Raw genomic sequence first — 17,068 nt, 5'->3', positions numbered from 1 at the left:
TCTATGTGTGTGAATCACTACGTGCTTCCGGGCTTTCTCTTCCTCCAACAGGACACAGAATCTATTACATTCGTGATATTACAGCTCTCTGAATAATTAAAATACTGAGATGTATACGTGATATAATTTTCATGATGATAGGAGTTAAAGCATGTTATTAAACATGGGAACATGGTGGCGCAGTGATTGTTCATGTCTCACGCAAGATGCTTGTTTGCGCCATGCACGATCTTCGATGAAATACTTTATTGTAGCTGTCTCTTTCAAACGTACTAACCCCCAATTCCTGTCCTTACTTTTCTTTCTCCAAATACCCAATCGCCACACAATCAGCTCTGTAATAGACGTTAACAACAACAACAACATTTATTTACAGTTGTGCTTGAAAGTTTGTGAACCCTTTAGAATTTTCTATATTTCTGCATAAATATGACCTAAAACATCATCAGATTTTCACTCAAGTCCTAAAAGTAGATAAAGAGAAACCAGTTAAACAAATGAGACAAAAAAATTATACTTGATCATTTATTTATTAAGGAAAATGATTGAATATTACATATTTGTGAGTGGCAAAAGTATGTGAACCTTTGCTTTCAGTATCTGGTGTGACCCCCCTTTGCAGCAATAACTGCAACTAAACGTTTCCGGTAACTGTTGATCCAGTCTGGCTTGGAGGAATTTTAGTCCATTCCTCCGTACAGAACAGCTTCAACTCTGGGATGTTGGTGGGTTTCCTCATATTAACTGCTCACTTCAGGTCCTTCCACAACATTTCGATTGGATTAAGGTCAGGACTTTGACTTGGCCATTATTCGATCATTTTCCTTAATAAATAAATGACCAAGTATAATATTTTTGTCTCATTTGTTTAACTGGTTTCTCTTTATCTACTTTTAGGACTTGAGTGAAAATCTGATGATGTTTTAGGTCATATTTATGCAGAAATATAGAAAATTCTAAAGGGTTCACAAACTTTCAAGCACAACTGTATATAGCACATTTTCATACAAATAATGTAGCTCAAAGTGCTTTACATGATGAAGAAATAGAAAAAAGACAAAGTAAGAATTAAAATAAGAGAACACTAATTAACATAGAATAAAAGTAAGGTCCGATGGCCAGGGAGGACAGCAAAAACAAAAAAAAAACTCCAGACGGCTGGAGAAAAAAAATAAAATCTGCAGGGGTTCCAGGCCATGAGACCGTCCAGCCCCCTCTAGGCATTCTACCTAACATAAATGATCAGTCCTCATTGTATTCAGGGTTTTCATGGAAGGACTTGATGATGACGGTCACATGGACTTCTGGCCTTTAATCCATCAATGTGGGGACATCATGGGTGCTTTGATTAGGTGGTGGTGGCGCAGGTCACCACCACAGAAAACCGGAAAAAGAACAGAAGAGAAAGTAAGGGTTAGTATGGATTTTGGAGCCACCATGAATAGTAATGATAATTACTGAATATGCAGAGCATCAGGATTAAATTAAAATGAAGTTATGAGAAAGCCATGTTAAAGTAATGTGTTTTTAGCAGTTTTTTAAAGCCATCTGTAAGTTTAGAACACAGATTCTTCAAAACTTTTAAGGAACATTGAAATATCTTCGTAGTACGTGTTTAATTATTCTATCCATCTATCCTTCCAGTGTCGCGTCAGCACCAGCAAGAATACAGCGTGAGGCAGGAACAATCCGTGAATGGAGCGCCAGCGGTTCACTAGCGCTGCGGCACCGCGTCCTCACATGTTTCATTATTAACAATATAGATTATTTAAATGAAGTTAAAGTTTTATCTGTATAATATAACAAACATATTTTGCTGCATTTCATGTTAAAAATGATATTGTCATCATATGTAAATACACGCTTTATAAAGTGGCTCAGGTTGTGCAATATTATAACTATCACAAGTTTACAGTGAGGTAATTGTACTTATAAGTACAAACAGTTCTATAAGGAGCACTTGATGGACTGATTGAGTTTGTTTAGAGTTCTTGGGATGAAACTGTTTCTGAACTGCGAGGTCAGTATAGGAAAGGCTCTGAAGCGTTTGCCATATGAGAGCAGTTCAATAGACACCATGGCTGAGGCAGTGTGTGCCTGATGCTGTATACCGATAATTCTCTTTCCGATCAGCTGCTGTACGGCTGTGATTCACACTCCGATACAGTAATATAAATACTCCGAGTGGTGCAGTGAGAGTAATATGGAAAAAGATGATCTGATGTGGCAACACCTAACGGGAGCAGCTGAAAGAAGAAGAAGAAGGTGCAGTGAGAGTAACAACGCTAAAGCAGTTATGGTATCTGGAATAGTCATTTTTTGAAAAGTCATTTTTTTTTAAATCACCTTCATCTTATATCAGCCATTTTGATTAATTCAGACATTTGAATATAATCTTACAAGTTTTAAAATGTTTCTGTTATCTGATTTGATCTACTGAAGGCAGTCTAGATGTAATTCCTCCTGTTACAGAAAACCCTTAGTAAGAGATTAAGGCTTGTGAGCAAACTTTGATTTTTTAATGATCTGTAGATCATGGTCAGAATTTGTAGATCTTCTTAGGTAAACAGCTAGAACTCACAATAAATGTAGTTATGGAGTATTAAAAACATATTTAAGAGACACAAATGCAATCCCAGTTCCAAAAAAAGTTGGGATGCTGTGTAAAATGTAAATAATAACAGAATTAAATGATTTGCAAGTCACATAAACCCATATTTTATTCACAATAGAACACAGAACATATCAAAAGCTGAAAGTGTGACATTTTATTATTTCATGAGAAACACTGGCTCATTTTAAGTTTAATTTTGAATCTCAAAAAAGTTGGGACGGAGGAACTAAACTCTGGAAAATTAAGTAATACAGTAATCCCTCGCTATATCGCGCTTCGCCTTTCGCGGCTTCACTCCATCGCGGATTTTATATGTAAGCATATTTAAATATATATCGCGGATTTTTCGCTGCTTCGCGGGTTTCTGCGGACAATGGGTCTTTTAATTTCTGGTACATGCTTCCTCAGTTGGTTTGCCCAGTTGATTTCATACAAGGGACGCTATTGGCAGATGGCTGAGAAGCTACCCAGCTTACTTTCTCTCTCTCTCTCTTGCGCTGACTTTCTGTGATCCTGACGTAGGGGGTGTGAGCAGGGGGGCTGTTCGCACACCTAGACGATACGGACGCTCGTCTAAAAATGCTGAAAGATTATCTTCAAGTTGCTATCTTTTGTGCAGCTGCTTTCTGAAAGGACATGCTGCACAGTGCTTCGCATACTTAAAAGCTTGAAGGGCACGTATTGATTTGTGCTTGAAAAACAAACTCTGTCTCTCTCTCTCTCTTTATCTGCTCCTGACGGAGGGGGTGTGAGCTGCCGCTTTCAACAGCTTTGTGCCGCGGTGCTTCGCATACTTAAAAGCCAAACAGAGAGAAATGCAAACAAATCAATAGGGCTATCTCTGTGACAGTCACTGCTCCTGACACGCACTCCTTTGAAGAGGTAGATATGTTTGCATTCTTTTAATTGTGAGACGGAACTGTCATCTCTGTCTTGTCATGGAGCACAGTTTAAACTTTTGAAAAAGAGACAAATGTTTGTTTGCAGTGTTTGAATAACGTTCCTGTCTCTCTACAACCTCCTGTGTTTCTGCGCAAATCTGTGACCCAAGCATGACAATATAAAAATAACCATATAAACATATGGTTTCTACTTCGCGGATTTTCTTATTTCGCTGGTGGCTCTGGAACGCAACCCCCGCGATGGAGGGGGGATTACTGTACTAAAAGAAACAACAAGAGAAACATTTTGCAACTAATTAGGTTAACTGGCAACAGTCAGTATAACATGTTTGTGAATAAAAAGAGCATTGTAGCTGAGCTTTCCCAAAATTACCAAAGTCAGCTCTAGCATACAAAATGGGATTCAGCAAGAGCCTGACGCGTCACAATGATTCTATAGACAAGATATAGCAAAAAAAAAAGAAAAGTCCTTGTTTAAGATACGTTCTGTTCAAAGCTAATACAGTACATCTTTTTTCATTTCTAATCATTACAAAATCACTTCTAAACATTTCTGAACCATTTAAAAACAGTCAGAAAACTGTATGCCTATCCCATTTATATGCTGTAAATGGGTCTTTCAGTCCTGTTAGCACTGGGACCTATTCTAAAAAACAACTGACTCAATTAACACACTGTATCTTAGTTATAGCAAGAAAGTTCTGTCTCATACCACCTTACAGGGGGAAAAGACTATACCATTGTCTATGACTATGAAAGAGATTTATATTCTATTCAAATTAAGCAAACACAAAATGGCTTGGATCTGAAAGAGTACAGAACATGATAATCCCCAGAAAATGTGGTGAGGCAAGGGTCAGCCCCCTTCTCCTGGAGTAATAAAATAATAATAAACCTTTAAACCGCTGCACCAACAGACATCTGTGATAATTACGAACAGTAGTAGAGACAAAGTGTAAATTTGGTAGTATCTAGCACTCACCTTGAACAACATAATATTAAGGTTATAAACATAAAAACTATTCTCCTGGCAGCCCTATGCTTGAAATAATACCAAAACCATTCAGCATCAATCTTTTTCAAACCAAAAAATAAACAGAAAAATGCCAGGACCCCAAATATCTGTGCAAGTACTCTGAGCTGGTCCATTCTTTCATGGACAAGATAGAACTTGTATTGCTCCACCTACATCTAAGACTACACTACTGGACAGAGTCCAGTAACTCATGTTCTTGGCATATGCTTTCATAGGGGGGATTATTAGTGTAATTCTCCTGTAGCTAGAATTCTTCTGTGATCCTGTTTAGTAAATGGATAGCAGTATTTCATTTAGCCAATGAAAGGAGCACTATCATTTTTTTGCTATAACGTTCCAAGTAATATTCAGCATCTTTCTGTCCTTAGATGGATTATTACCATCCTTGAAACCTTACCAATACAAAGACTTCTGAACAAATTAATGAGTTCAACAGAAAACAAAATGAACCAGTTCTCATTAAGTTTTACAGTACTGTTTCTTAAAAAGAGACATTCTTTAAAAGCCTTTCTTGAGCACCATGATGATGTCCATAGCTCTGTGCCTTTGCCAAGAATTGTTCTCTGAAATCTTCTGAATCATGGAACACCTTCTAGGACATGTGACAGGTAATTTCCATGGCCTTGCTCAAATCCTGAAATACCCAGAACTCCATATCAGAAACTGTCACTGTCTTCTTGGCCACAAGTCTGCAGTGCTTAAAAAGCCCAATTCTCTGATATATGTTTCTAAGATTACACTTGCAACAAGAACCAAATATTTTCTATCTATAGCTCCTTGCAGCTGTCTTAGGAAAGAGGCATGGGTACATATTGGTGATTGTGGAGGTGGTGAGTGTGTGATGGGGAAGGAGGAAGTGGGGTGAGTTCTTTAACTTTTTCAGGGCAGATGGTGACTTTTGTCAAAAGGTAGGGCTGATGGTGGTAATAATCCGCCATTATATTTTAGTTGGATTCTCTTTGCTAGAAGTAGAGTTAGCTTCATTGATTTGACCGAGATTCTCTGCATTTGCGTGAGTGGTGAGGAGCAAACAACAGCAAAAATGGCATCGACATCTGGCGAGAGATTGAAGCAAATGCATAAAGCAAAATACTCCATGGATGACATTTTGCATGTTATCGAATTGGACTTTGATACAAGTGATCAAAAAATGAATTTTAGGTACCAGTATCAGCTGATCGGTCCCCAGCTGATCATGATGTTGAACAGGTTAGTGAAGTTGATGCATGTACGGCAACGTTTGCCTGGGAGGACCACTATTTATAATGACAAGAGGTACAAACCAGATTGTGCTGCACTGCCTCGGCCACTGACTCCACTGCCCCATCAAGACAGCCTGGCTACCAGTTGTCCATGCAGCAACAGATGTTTTATGTTGATTTCTATGTGAAACCATTTCTTTGTGTGCTTTTCAGAAAACTGTTTTTTTGGAAAAAAATATTAAGCCCTCAAAGAGTTAAACTCCTTTGCTTGATCATCCATCTCTTCTGCCAAAAGCTGAAGGCCAGAGACACGATCATTAGTGGTGGGTGGAATTTAAAATGAATTACTTTCATGTGCCTGTGTTATGGTTTGGTTGCGTGGAATAGCTAGACACATAACACAGTGGTCTACTCAGCTTCTCTTAGTTTCCTTTCATACTGTTGTCTATAGCACTGAAGAGAAAATGCTACAATAATTATCATAATTGGGAAGAAGATACCTTGCAACTTGAAAACTTGAAACTTGAATCTGTATATCTCCTAGGATACCTATATAATGTACAGTAATCCCTCACTTATCGCGGGAGATAGGTTCCAAGGCCGACCGTGATAACTGAATTTCAACGAAGTAGGGACACCATATTTATTTAATTATTTAACGTGTATTTGGATGTTTTTTACAACCCACCCTTTACTCTATTAATAACAGGGACAACTGCTAAGCAATATGAAATCGGTAGATAAGTTTATACTCACTGTATAGCGAAGTACACGTAGCTATATATGACGTGATGATGGTGATGAATATGCTGCTCAGTAAAAATGATGACGATGAAGGTGATAATCCCCTGAATGCAATAGCAAGAGCACGTTAATGCTGAATGAGTGAGATGAGACTTCCTGGTTAATGCAGCACTCCGTCGCTGAGCCAATCAGCAGCACACAGAAACTTAACTGCGTGCTCTGATTGGGTAGCTTCTCAGCCATCTGCCAATAGCATCTCTTATATGAAATCAACTGGGCAAACCAACTGAGGAAGCAAATACCAGAAGTAAAAAGACCCATTGTCCGCAGAAACCCGCGAAGCAGCGAAAAATCTGCGTTATATATTTAGATATGCTTACATATAAAATCCGCGAAGTCGTGAATCCGCGAAAAGTGAACCGCGAAGTAGCGAGGGATTACTGTATATGTACACTACCTTTATGTGTATGTATAATATATGTGTACATACAACATATACAGTAATCCCTCGCTATATCGCGCTTCATTCCATCGCGGATTTTATATGTAAGCATATTTAAATATATATCGCGGATTTTTTGCTGGTTCGCGGATTTCTGCGGACAATGGGTCTTTTAATTTCTGGTACATGCTTCCTCAGTTGGTTTGCCCAGTTGATTTCATACAAGGGACGCTATTGGCAGATGGCTGAGAAGCTACCCAACTTACTTTTCTCCCTCTCTCTCTTGCGCTGACTTTCTCTGATCCTGACGTAGGGGGATTGAGCAGGGGGGCTGTTCGCAAACTTAGACGATACGGACGCTCGTCTAAAAATGCTGAAAGATTATCTTCACGTTGCTACCTTCTGTACAGCTGCTTCCTGAAGCGACATGCTGCACGGTGCTTCGCATACTTAAAAGCTCGAAGGGCACGTATTGATTTGTGCTTCTTTGTTTTTCTCTCTCTCTCTCTCTGCTCCTGACGGAGGGGGTGTGAGCTGCCGCCTTCAACAGCTTTGTGCCGCGGTGCTTCGCATACTTAAAAGCCAAACAGCCCTATTGATTTGTTTGCTTTTCTCTATCTCTCTGACATCTGCTCCTGACACGCACTCCTTTGAAGAGGAAGATATGTTTGCATTCTTTTAATTGTGAGACGGAACTGTCATCTCTGTCTTGTCATGGAGCACAGTTTAAACTTTTGAAAAAGAGACAAATGTTTGTTTGCAGTGTTTGAATAACGTTCCTGTCTCTCTACAACCTCCTGTGTTTCTGCGCAAATCTGTGACCCAAGCATGACAATATAAAAATAACCATATAAACATATGGTTTCTACTTCGCGGATTTTCTTATTTCGCGGGTGGCTCTGGAACGTAACCCCCGCGATGGAGGAGGGATTACTGTACAGGAATATAAGTTGTATAGAGGTAGTAGATAATCTTACCAGTATATAAAAAAATAGAGTGTACTCCCTGGAAAAATGTTGAAAATCAGTCATTGGAGTAAAATTAAAAGCTTTCATAACCCAGTTACAGCAATGAATTCCTCATCCATATGATTTGTTGGAAGTTGTGTACGTATATATTTCCTAAGTAAAGTATGTTTTCAATTGTAGGGTTCTAACCTCATACTGTCTTTTATGAATAGTGTCTCACATATTATACTTCCACATAATTACAGTTATCTGGGTTCTTTTAAACTAAAGTGTTTCTTCATGCACCTCCTGGCCCTTTTAGCAATTTTTTGTATTCATCTAATTTTTGTTTCATAGGCTGCAGAATCCAGTTCCTTTGTTTAGTTTTGGTTTCATTCTGTTGAAGTTAAAACTATTTCACATTGTTTGAATACACGTAATGGTGTCTGTGTCCCTAAGAGGAGTGCTGACTTTTTTTGAGTGGTTGCTATATCATTGCTTTGCAAGGATGACCAGTACTATTATGCTTCAGCTCAAGTTCTCGTTATGGCTGGGGTTCAAATTTGTCATTTGTCTGTTTTATTCATTTTTATGTTAACATTGTTGATCATTTAATTTCTATATGCTGTGGCGGGCAGCTGGGCACCATACCCAGCCGGCACAGCTGGAAGAACCGGGAGAGGGATTATACTTTCCCCGGGCCACGAGAGGACAGCCGCCCTGGTTGCTATTGGGGTCACTGGAACTGAGCTGGGAAGCTCAACCCTATAGGGGCCCGTGGCCACCGCCAGGGGGCGCCCGGTGGATCCTAGAGCCCTGGAAGCCAGCACTTCCGCCACACCAGGAAGTGCTGGCAGAAGGAATTCCAGGGTCACCTGGAGCATATTTGGGTGAGCACAAAAGGGGATGCCTTCCAACAGTCAAGAAGCGGGCGTCGGGAGGATGAGGACAAGGCTTCGGAGTGGGGAGAGAAGGCGGCCCGAAGAGGACCATTGAGAGGCCCGAGTGATAAAGGGTGTTTGGTGCTGGAGCACTGTGTGTTGTGCAGGACTTAATTCACTTGTAAACAGTGTAAATAAACGTGTGTGGACTTAAGAACTGCCAGTGTCTGTCTCTCTGTGGTCGGGCTGGCTCTCACAATGGCATCCCAGATGGGACTCGAACCCACAATCCATGGCTTAGGAGGCCAATGCCTTATCCATTAGGCCACATGGGACCGCCACCAGTTCACAGAAGCGCCATCACTGACCGATGGGGGAGAGGAAGATCAGGCGAGGCAGGAGAGCACCAGAACCCCGATATTCACCGTCGCCACAGACAACTGGGTCGGCACGACGAGGAAAGTGGCCACCCAGAGGCAGTTTGCTCCGGAAGGCGGGACACAGGAGGTAAGTCTCAGACCCTTTGTGTGTTTTGCAGGGAGTGACTACCTGGATCTACGTTGGTGGCCGATGCGTGCCGATCCACGGAGAATTGCCGAGGCGGCGGCCGTGGAAGAAATTGGGGAAGGGTGATCACGGTGTTGCAGGAAGCCGCAGCAGACAAGCTGTCCTGAGACTCGCCTCCCCATCGGGAGCCGGAAATGGATGACGGCAGGGAACTGGAAGTCCCTCCCGAGGCAGGCGAGGGATTGGATGGTGTGTGTCGTGTTCCTGTCGATGATTGGTCGGAGGCAGGACCGACAAATGTCCATCCTGAGTCAGGGGAGGACCCGACAGAGCCGGGTAGGAGGCTTCATGGAGCACAACTGACGTGTAGGACTGAGCAACCGGTAAGTCCACTGCCAGCTGATGTTCCTTCTCTGCTTGCAGCTCGGCGCAAGCTGGAGGATTGCCTTCAGCCCGCCGAGTCTCTCCTCCAGGTTATATGTGTCCTCCGTGGGGTACTGGAGAAGCTGGAGGAGAAGGCGATCGCGCCCCTGAAGACGCTACGACAGTGGGCGGAACGGTGCGATGCCAGATACTCCGGCTGGAGAGACGTGGCGGCGCAGGTAGGTAATACCTGTGCCAGAAACAGAGAGGTGTGCGAAAGGGTCCCGGTATTGTATGGTTCTGGTGATCAAGTAGCCGCACCTCTGACAGTGGATGTGACGCTGAGGGCTGAAAGCATGGTGGGGGTAGAGCCAAGACGCCAGCTGATGAGTGCTGCGGGTCTAAGTGCCCTACTCCCAGAGTTAGGGACTCCAGAGTACAGGGGCACAGACGACATGGGGTCTCTTCCTTTCCCATAGGGAGACTCAAATCATCAGGGTGCCCCAGAGAAAAAGGAGGACCCGGAGGAGGAAAGCCGGCTCAACTGACAAAAAGAGGTGTGAGCTTGGGAGCCCACGTAGTGTGACGGGTCACCCTCTGCAGGCGCAGAGGGAAACTCCAAACTCAGTTGAGAGGACAGGGGTGCGGGCAGGCCTGCTGAGCGTCCCAACGGTGGGGGAACCGAAATATTGGAGGGGGTGCCGGAGTCACGAGTGCCAGGGTGCCGGTCAGAGGGGGGAACGTTGCCTAGTGAGAGAAGCCAAGCGAGGGCGTATGGGCAACATCTCCACCCCATGGCATAGGCTTTGTGTTACAGGATCAGACCCTGGACAGGAGTGTGTCTGCCCTCCACTGTGGAAGATCTTCCCTCGCGGGACTGGCCGCTGCGCCCTACGGGTCGCTAGGGGTACTGTGGAGTGCGTCTGGGTGCCATACCCAGCCGGGTCACCTGGAAGGCCCAGGAGAGAGATTATACCTTCCCCGGGCCACGAGAGGACAGCCGCCCTGGTTGCTATGGGGGTCATGGGAACCGAGCTGGGAAGCTCAACCCTGAAGGGGCCCATGGCCACCTCCAGGGGATGCCCAGTGGATCCTAGAGCCCTGGAAGGCAGCACTTCCGCCACACCAGGATGTGCTGGCGGAAGGAATTCCAGGGTCACCTGGAGTGCTTTCAGGTGCTCGTGCGGCACTTCCACCACACAAGGAAGTGCCGGCGGAGGTTCATCAAGGGGCACCTGGAGCATATTCGTGTGAGCATAAAAGGGGCTGCCTTCCAACAATCGAGAAGCGGGTGTCGGGAGGAATAGGACAAGGCTTCGGAGTGGGAAGAGAAGGCGGCCCGAAGAGGACCATTGAGAGGCCAGAGTGCTAAAGGGTGTTTGGTGCTGGAACACTGTGTGTTGTGCAGGACTCAATTTACTTGAAAATAGTGTAAATAAATGTGTGTGGACTTAAGAACGGTGTCTGTCTGTGGTCAGGCTGGCTCTCACAATGTGTATAATATGTATATATATATATATATATATATATATATATATATATAGTCTTTTTCTATGTGCCATCTATTTTGTGAGTGGTCCCCCAAGAGCTGATTGTCCTCAGATAGATATATAAAAGTTGAGGAAAACTCACAGTCTCTTGTGGTTCTTTGAATGCACTCATAATGTTGGTGACTTCTAGAGTCATTGCTTTACTTTTGATTTGTTTTTGGAGCTTTGCTCTTTTTTTTTTTTTTTTTTTGACTATTCTTAAAAAAGTCTTAAAAAAGGACATTGTTTTCTATGGGATTGCCCATTTTAGGCAACTGCATTTTTGCCTTTTGTGCTCTTTGGGGTGTTGATTGTTACAGAGAATTTCTGTTGAAAATAAATCTTTTATTTATAAAGATTCTTCATTTTCTCTCTCATTACTAGCTGGGGTTTGATGATTTTTCCTCCTCTAGTGGACATTTTGAGTATTTTTTAAGACCTATTTTGTTAAAGAACCCCAAGTTTACAACAAGTATAAAGATTAGTGCCATCAACTTCCTGCTTATCTAAGATTGCAGATTCATGAGTGCACTATATTTTGTTGTTCCTGGTTAATAATTCTTTTGCTCTGGATTTCTACTTTGATTTTGGTTTATATGACTCATAGTACTGATTTCCCAATTAAGTATTTTAACCTGTTTCACAGACAGCAGTTCATCTCTGGTCCTTTATTCTTTCAGTCTGTCTGTTTTCAGTCCTTGGCAGAATATTAGTGTGGACCTCTCATTGTTACCCCTCTCTTACTCTGATCTGTTGTTTGGTAAATGTAGAAATGCATTTCATCCTCAGTTCTCTAAAAATCTAAATGAAACATATGACAGACGGTAGTATATCCAGTGACATTAACTCCTATAAGGCCCTGTCTAATATTATGCTGAGATCTCTGTTTAAAGGTGTGCACCATTTGATTATAACAAGGTTCCTGCTTCATTACTACTATTTACAAGTTATAGTTAGAAAGTCAGGCAGCATACATTTTTGGTTAATAAAGCAATTATATTGCATTGCTATAATATTGTCTTGAATTTTGATAATATTTATAGGTCGCTGGGTAAAATCACTAGCAGGTTGTTTCCTCATCTCACATTTATTGATATAAAAAAGAAGAGCTATCAGTAATAGCCTCAACTAAAAGAAAGTTGTTTGTCTCTCTTAAGACGGTATAAGTAAGATAACATAAATGGATTCTGGGATTAAAACAATGCAGTTAGCTTACAGCTACTTTTACAGCTACTTTTATTTACAGGTGAGTGGGCATTTAACAGATAGTGTTTTAGATTTTTTGATGTGAATAAGTAATTTTGTATCTAAACTTTTTATATATCATATTACTTAAACAGACACACTAGGTCTAAAATCTGAATTTAATTTGAGATCAGATTATACTCTTTATATATCAACAACCATAATTTATTGATGAATTTAAATTGGGAAAATATACTTTGTGCAATTCTTATAATTTCCATACTCACAATTGGACACGAGCTGTTTACCCCAACCTTGCTCTTATGTAATTGGAGAACCCGGGGAAATAAAAACAGAGCCCAGCTTTCATCAGGCCTATTATCTCTCAAAAAACATTTTGTAAGCAATGTGATGTGTTTTGTTTAGAGATCGACTTCTAGTCTGATTGTTTTTGTGCCTTCCTTTTTCAGTGTTGTGCCTGTACTGGTTTTTCTGCAGTTTGAGTTTAATTACTATTTATGAATTGTAATCTTTAATAAAAATATATGCCAGCCTATTTTTAAATGTGTAATCTTTATATTGAGTGCATTTGAAGTTAATAATTTAATAGCATTTTTTTAGTGTCACTCAAAAAACAGGAATAGGATTGTTAGTTAGTTATCAGGTTGACCAAATCGTTATGTAATGCTTGTGTCTTGAATCCTACAGGAATTGACCCAGACCTGCTTGTATTTGGAAAACATAGCACTTCGAGTCTTCGCATGTGGACTAATTTGTCATCTTCAAAGCACAATGATTCTGATTCATTATCTTCTGAAAAGAGACAGTTTCATCGCCCACCTTTTAGTACCCTTACGAGGTCAACTTTTACTACTGCTTTACATAAATATGACAAAAGCATTCATAACACACCCGAAAGTACTACTACTTCTCCTTCATTTTTAAAATCTAATATCACCATCTGGTCTACATTTTATTCAGTTGAAAGTCACAGGAAGAATTGGATTCAAAATACAGAAGCTTTTTTCAATGGTGTCAACATTTCTACTCAAAGTTCTGCATCAGTTACCATTACTGCAGCTTCAAAGGTCACCTCAAAGACCTGGCCACAGCTAACCACTGCCATGATGACCACCCGACCTTATTCTAATCTTGCCTTTCCAGCTTACTTGGATAACAGCAAGCATTACCCTAATGAAACCAAAGGCTACATTAATAGGAATTACACTTCTGAAGACAAACCAAAATTGTCTAAGTCATTCTGGGGGATTGCAAATGACCTCCTGTTGGTTCCTTTGGTCATCTTCTCAACAGTGTTTATTTTATGCTTTTGTATTGTAATGTTCATAGTCAGTCATCGCATTAGAAAGAGGGGTCATTACAAACCAGTGTGGAAGCCTGAAAGGAGCACAATGTACCTGGTAAAATATGTGATTGTAAATGAAAGTCTGTGAACAAATAACAACAAAAAGAAACTCACAAAAATATATCCCATTGTTCACTTCTGTTTTTCAAGGCAGCAGTACCATACACTATAAAATACATGTCATCACAAAATTTTATTTAGAAAATCTAAGCCGTATGCTTTGGCTGCTATTCATTTCAACAGCTTTAGTTAGTGGATAAAATGGTATGAAGTACTTTGAATCTTGATTCTGTGATGTTAATTATCAGCCAATATATTTATTATTAAATTATGTAGAAAGAGCCCTATTTTAACACACAACCACATTAACTGATCTTTTAACTGTGAAAATGTTACTTGAAGCTACAACATAGTGTCACAAACCTCCCAAAAATTATATTCCACCTGTCATTTTAAACATTATTCATATTATACTGTATCATGATTTCATTAATAAAACATATTTTAGTCCAACAAAATCTGGGAGTGCTACTGAACCTAAGCTGCACATCTGTAGGATGTGAAAGAAGTTTGTTTGTGCATGAAAAAGTATAGTAATTTTACCCTCTCTTAACTCTGTGGATTTAAATATCAGGAAAGAACTGAAACAAGTTTGTAACAAGGTGGAATAAAGTTATTGTGGTGTGATGCAATAAACTGATAACTTATACAGAAAATAATTAAGTTATTCCTGCTACAGGTTATCCTACAACTTGCTTAAGGATGGAAAATTCTTACTGTTTTATACATTTACTGTATGATGGATGTTATATATTTAAAAAAAAAAATAACGTAAAATTCATTTTCCTTGTCACTGGATGTTAGATTTATCTTATATTAGGACTTACTGAGGAGTAGGTGATGATTATTGGTTAAATCTTGATATGTAGACCCATAAAATGGAAAGAATGTGCACATGACTGTATAGTGATAAAAAACTTGGAAGTAAGATGAAGAAAAGGGGTATGGGAATTTAACACAGTTCTCTGTTTAATTGGAGGTGATGAAAGCAAAACCTTTTCGTTGAAATGTTTTCAGTGCTTATTGCTGCCACAGAAACAAGATGAGAAAACATATTTGGCTTCTTAAGTCATATGCTCTCTCTCTCTCTGTTCCATGTTGACATTGTAGCCTACCAGGCTGACAGACTCTTAATTGCAGGTGACAGACAACTGGGTACTGGAAATCGTAATGAAACCTCTTAAAACTGGGCTCTAATTTGTTGATTTATTTATCCATTTAATTCATTTTACAAAATGTTGCTAAACAGTAATATGTGTGATGTTTTAATTGTACATTGTTAATGTTTTATTTTTGACAGAAAGTGTTTTAGTAGGATTCACCTAAGCATCTCTCCTGCAAGTGAAATCAGTTCCCTTTGTGGGCATGTAGTCCCCCTAAGGCAGGAGGATCAGTCTTTCTGACAAAAAAGTTTGTCAGGTTTGACAGTGGTTCAGATTATTGCATTATTAAAACTGCAAATTCAAAGTCCAACTCTACCATGAGGTTATTCGAGTTGAACTTATATACAGAGTTAATTCTAATATAATGTAAAAAGCTCTTAGTTAATTAATTTATGTTTTACATATTGAAATAGATGAAGCCATTAAGGAAGGCAAAGGTGCTTAAAGTATACGTTTGGAATTTTTAATGTCAGTTATTTTTTCACAATCAAGGCATGCATTCAGTTGCCCCAGAAACATGTGTTATTAAGTGAAGCATCATCTAAAAATTAATAAAAAACCTTCCTCCAGCATCTTACAATGGTACCCAATGATACACTGGAGCAAACATGAAATAAAAGCCTTATTAATTCCCATCTGGAAGTGTCATACATAGGAAAAAGTGAGTATCCACATCCTTTTCACAATCTCTCTGAGACTTGCCTCCGATTTAAAGGAGTTCACCTTTCCCATCCATTTATTTTTTTCTTTCAACAACTTTTCACTTTGAGAGGTATGATTTCATGAATAGTGTAGTTGCAGTCATATTTTGAGAACAATTTAAGTGCTCAGGCTGAGCTGGTTTCCAGTGAAATTTTTAATTTGTCAAGGATTAACAGAAAAAAGCTCTCATTTAATATCATTGATATATCCACATTTGAAAATGAAGAATTATCACTGCTGAACTTTCTCTATATGAGCCTGCACATGCTGATGAAAGTTGCAGGAAAGCTCAGAACAAATGGCAATACACTTGTGGAAAATTTCAAATAATGTCTACAAATGACAATAGCCAATGTTGCAGAGAGTGGGATTTATTGATACTGCTACTGAAAACATAGACATGTTGGACAAATCTGTTTTATTCTGCAAGGCTGCCATTTCAGCCATCAATTACAGTAAATGGAGTAAGTGTAGGACTGAAATAAGAAGATCACATGGGCAGCTTTTGTTAGAGTAGATTTGTTTATTGCTCTTGTTAGCTTCAGTGACATATTGCTTTCTGCTGATTCCTCCTAGTGCTAAGTGACAGTGTGCAGTTTGTATATTCATTGGGATTAATAAAGTATCTATCTATCTATCTATCTATCTATCTATCTATCTATCTATCTATCTATCTATCTATCTATCTATCTATTCTCCTTGGGTCTTTGGTTTACCTCACATACTCCAAATATGTGCATGTTACAGTGTGGCCAAGCAGATTTCACATATTCTGATAAGTTTTACTGCACAGCAGTAGTGTTCATTATTTAAACACACCCTGTAGTAAAAGGTGATTATGAACATTTTTCATTCCTTCCTTGCTTGGAGGTAGTTGTTCTTGGACATGTGGGTGACACACACTTGTAGATTAGTCATTAGTTGAATGTTTATATTTAACCAAAGTGCCACAGTAAGGGATTCATTTGAACTATGAATGCAAACTTTTTTCATTTTATTTTCATAACCAGGTATGTGAATTTTGCAAACCATTTTAGTTAAAATGCAATACCACATTAAACAGCTACTTCATCATACAGTATTCTGATATATAGCACTGTGGCCTCAAGTATGGTTGTTTTCCTGAAGACTCCTCCCATTCCAGCCGCTATTAACAAAGAAGTAAACATACATGTCATTCCATCTTGAAATATTGTGCCAAAAATCTGTGATAAAGATTAATTAGTTGTAACTTAATTTTGCTATGATATAGAAAATTTAAACCTCATATTCTTTTAAGTGAATGTATGTGATTCAGGTTTGCTTTAGTGCCCCATAGACCACCAGTTGCTGTTTTTTTTATTTATAAATAATCATTCATTTAGCAATTGTACCCAAGAACTAGTGTGCAAAATTAAAGTCTTGTATGTTCATTACTTTCTGAGA

General features: G+C 39.8%; 1 protein-coding gene across 3 annotated transcripts in view; it reads left to right on the top strand.

Annotated features, from left to right (window-relative positions):
- LOC114656575 (MANSC domain-containing protein 4-like) overlaps window positions 1-14,717 on the top strand; it is a 31,457-nt gene extending 16,740 nt beyond the window's left edge. For all 3 annotated transcript variants that reach the window (XM_028808225.2, XM_051920578.1, XM_028808218.2), the window contains one exon: window positions 13,061-14,717. In XM_028808225.2, the coding sequence (XP_028664058.1) occupies window positions 13,061-13,806 (746 nt within the window). In that variant the 3' untranslated portion in view covers window positions 13,807-14,717. The remainder of the gene's footprint in view (window positions 1-13,060) is intronic.
- Window positions 14,718-17,068: the final 2,351 nt, after the last annotated feature.

Source organism: Erpetoichthys calabaricus, chromosome 1, assembly GCF_900747795.2.
Source record: "Erpetoichthys calabaricus chromosome 1, fErpCal1.3, whole genome shotgun sequence".
Lineage (NCBI taxonomy): Eukaryota > Metazoa > Chordata > Cladistia > Polypteriformes > Polypteridae > Erpetoichthys > Erpetoichthys calabaricus.
This window is presented reverse-complemented; position numbering and strand designations above follow the sequence as displayed.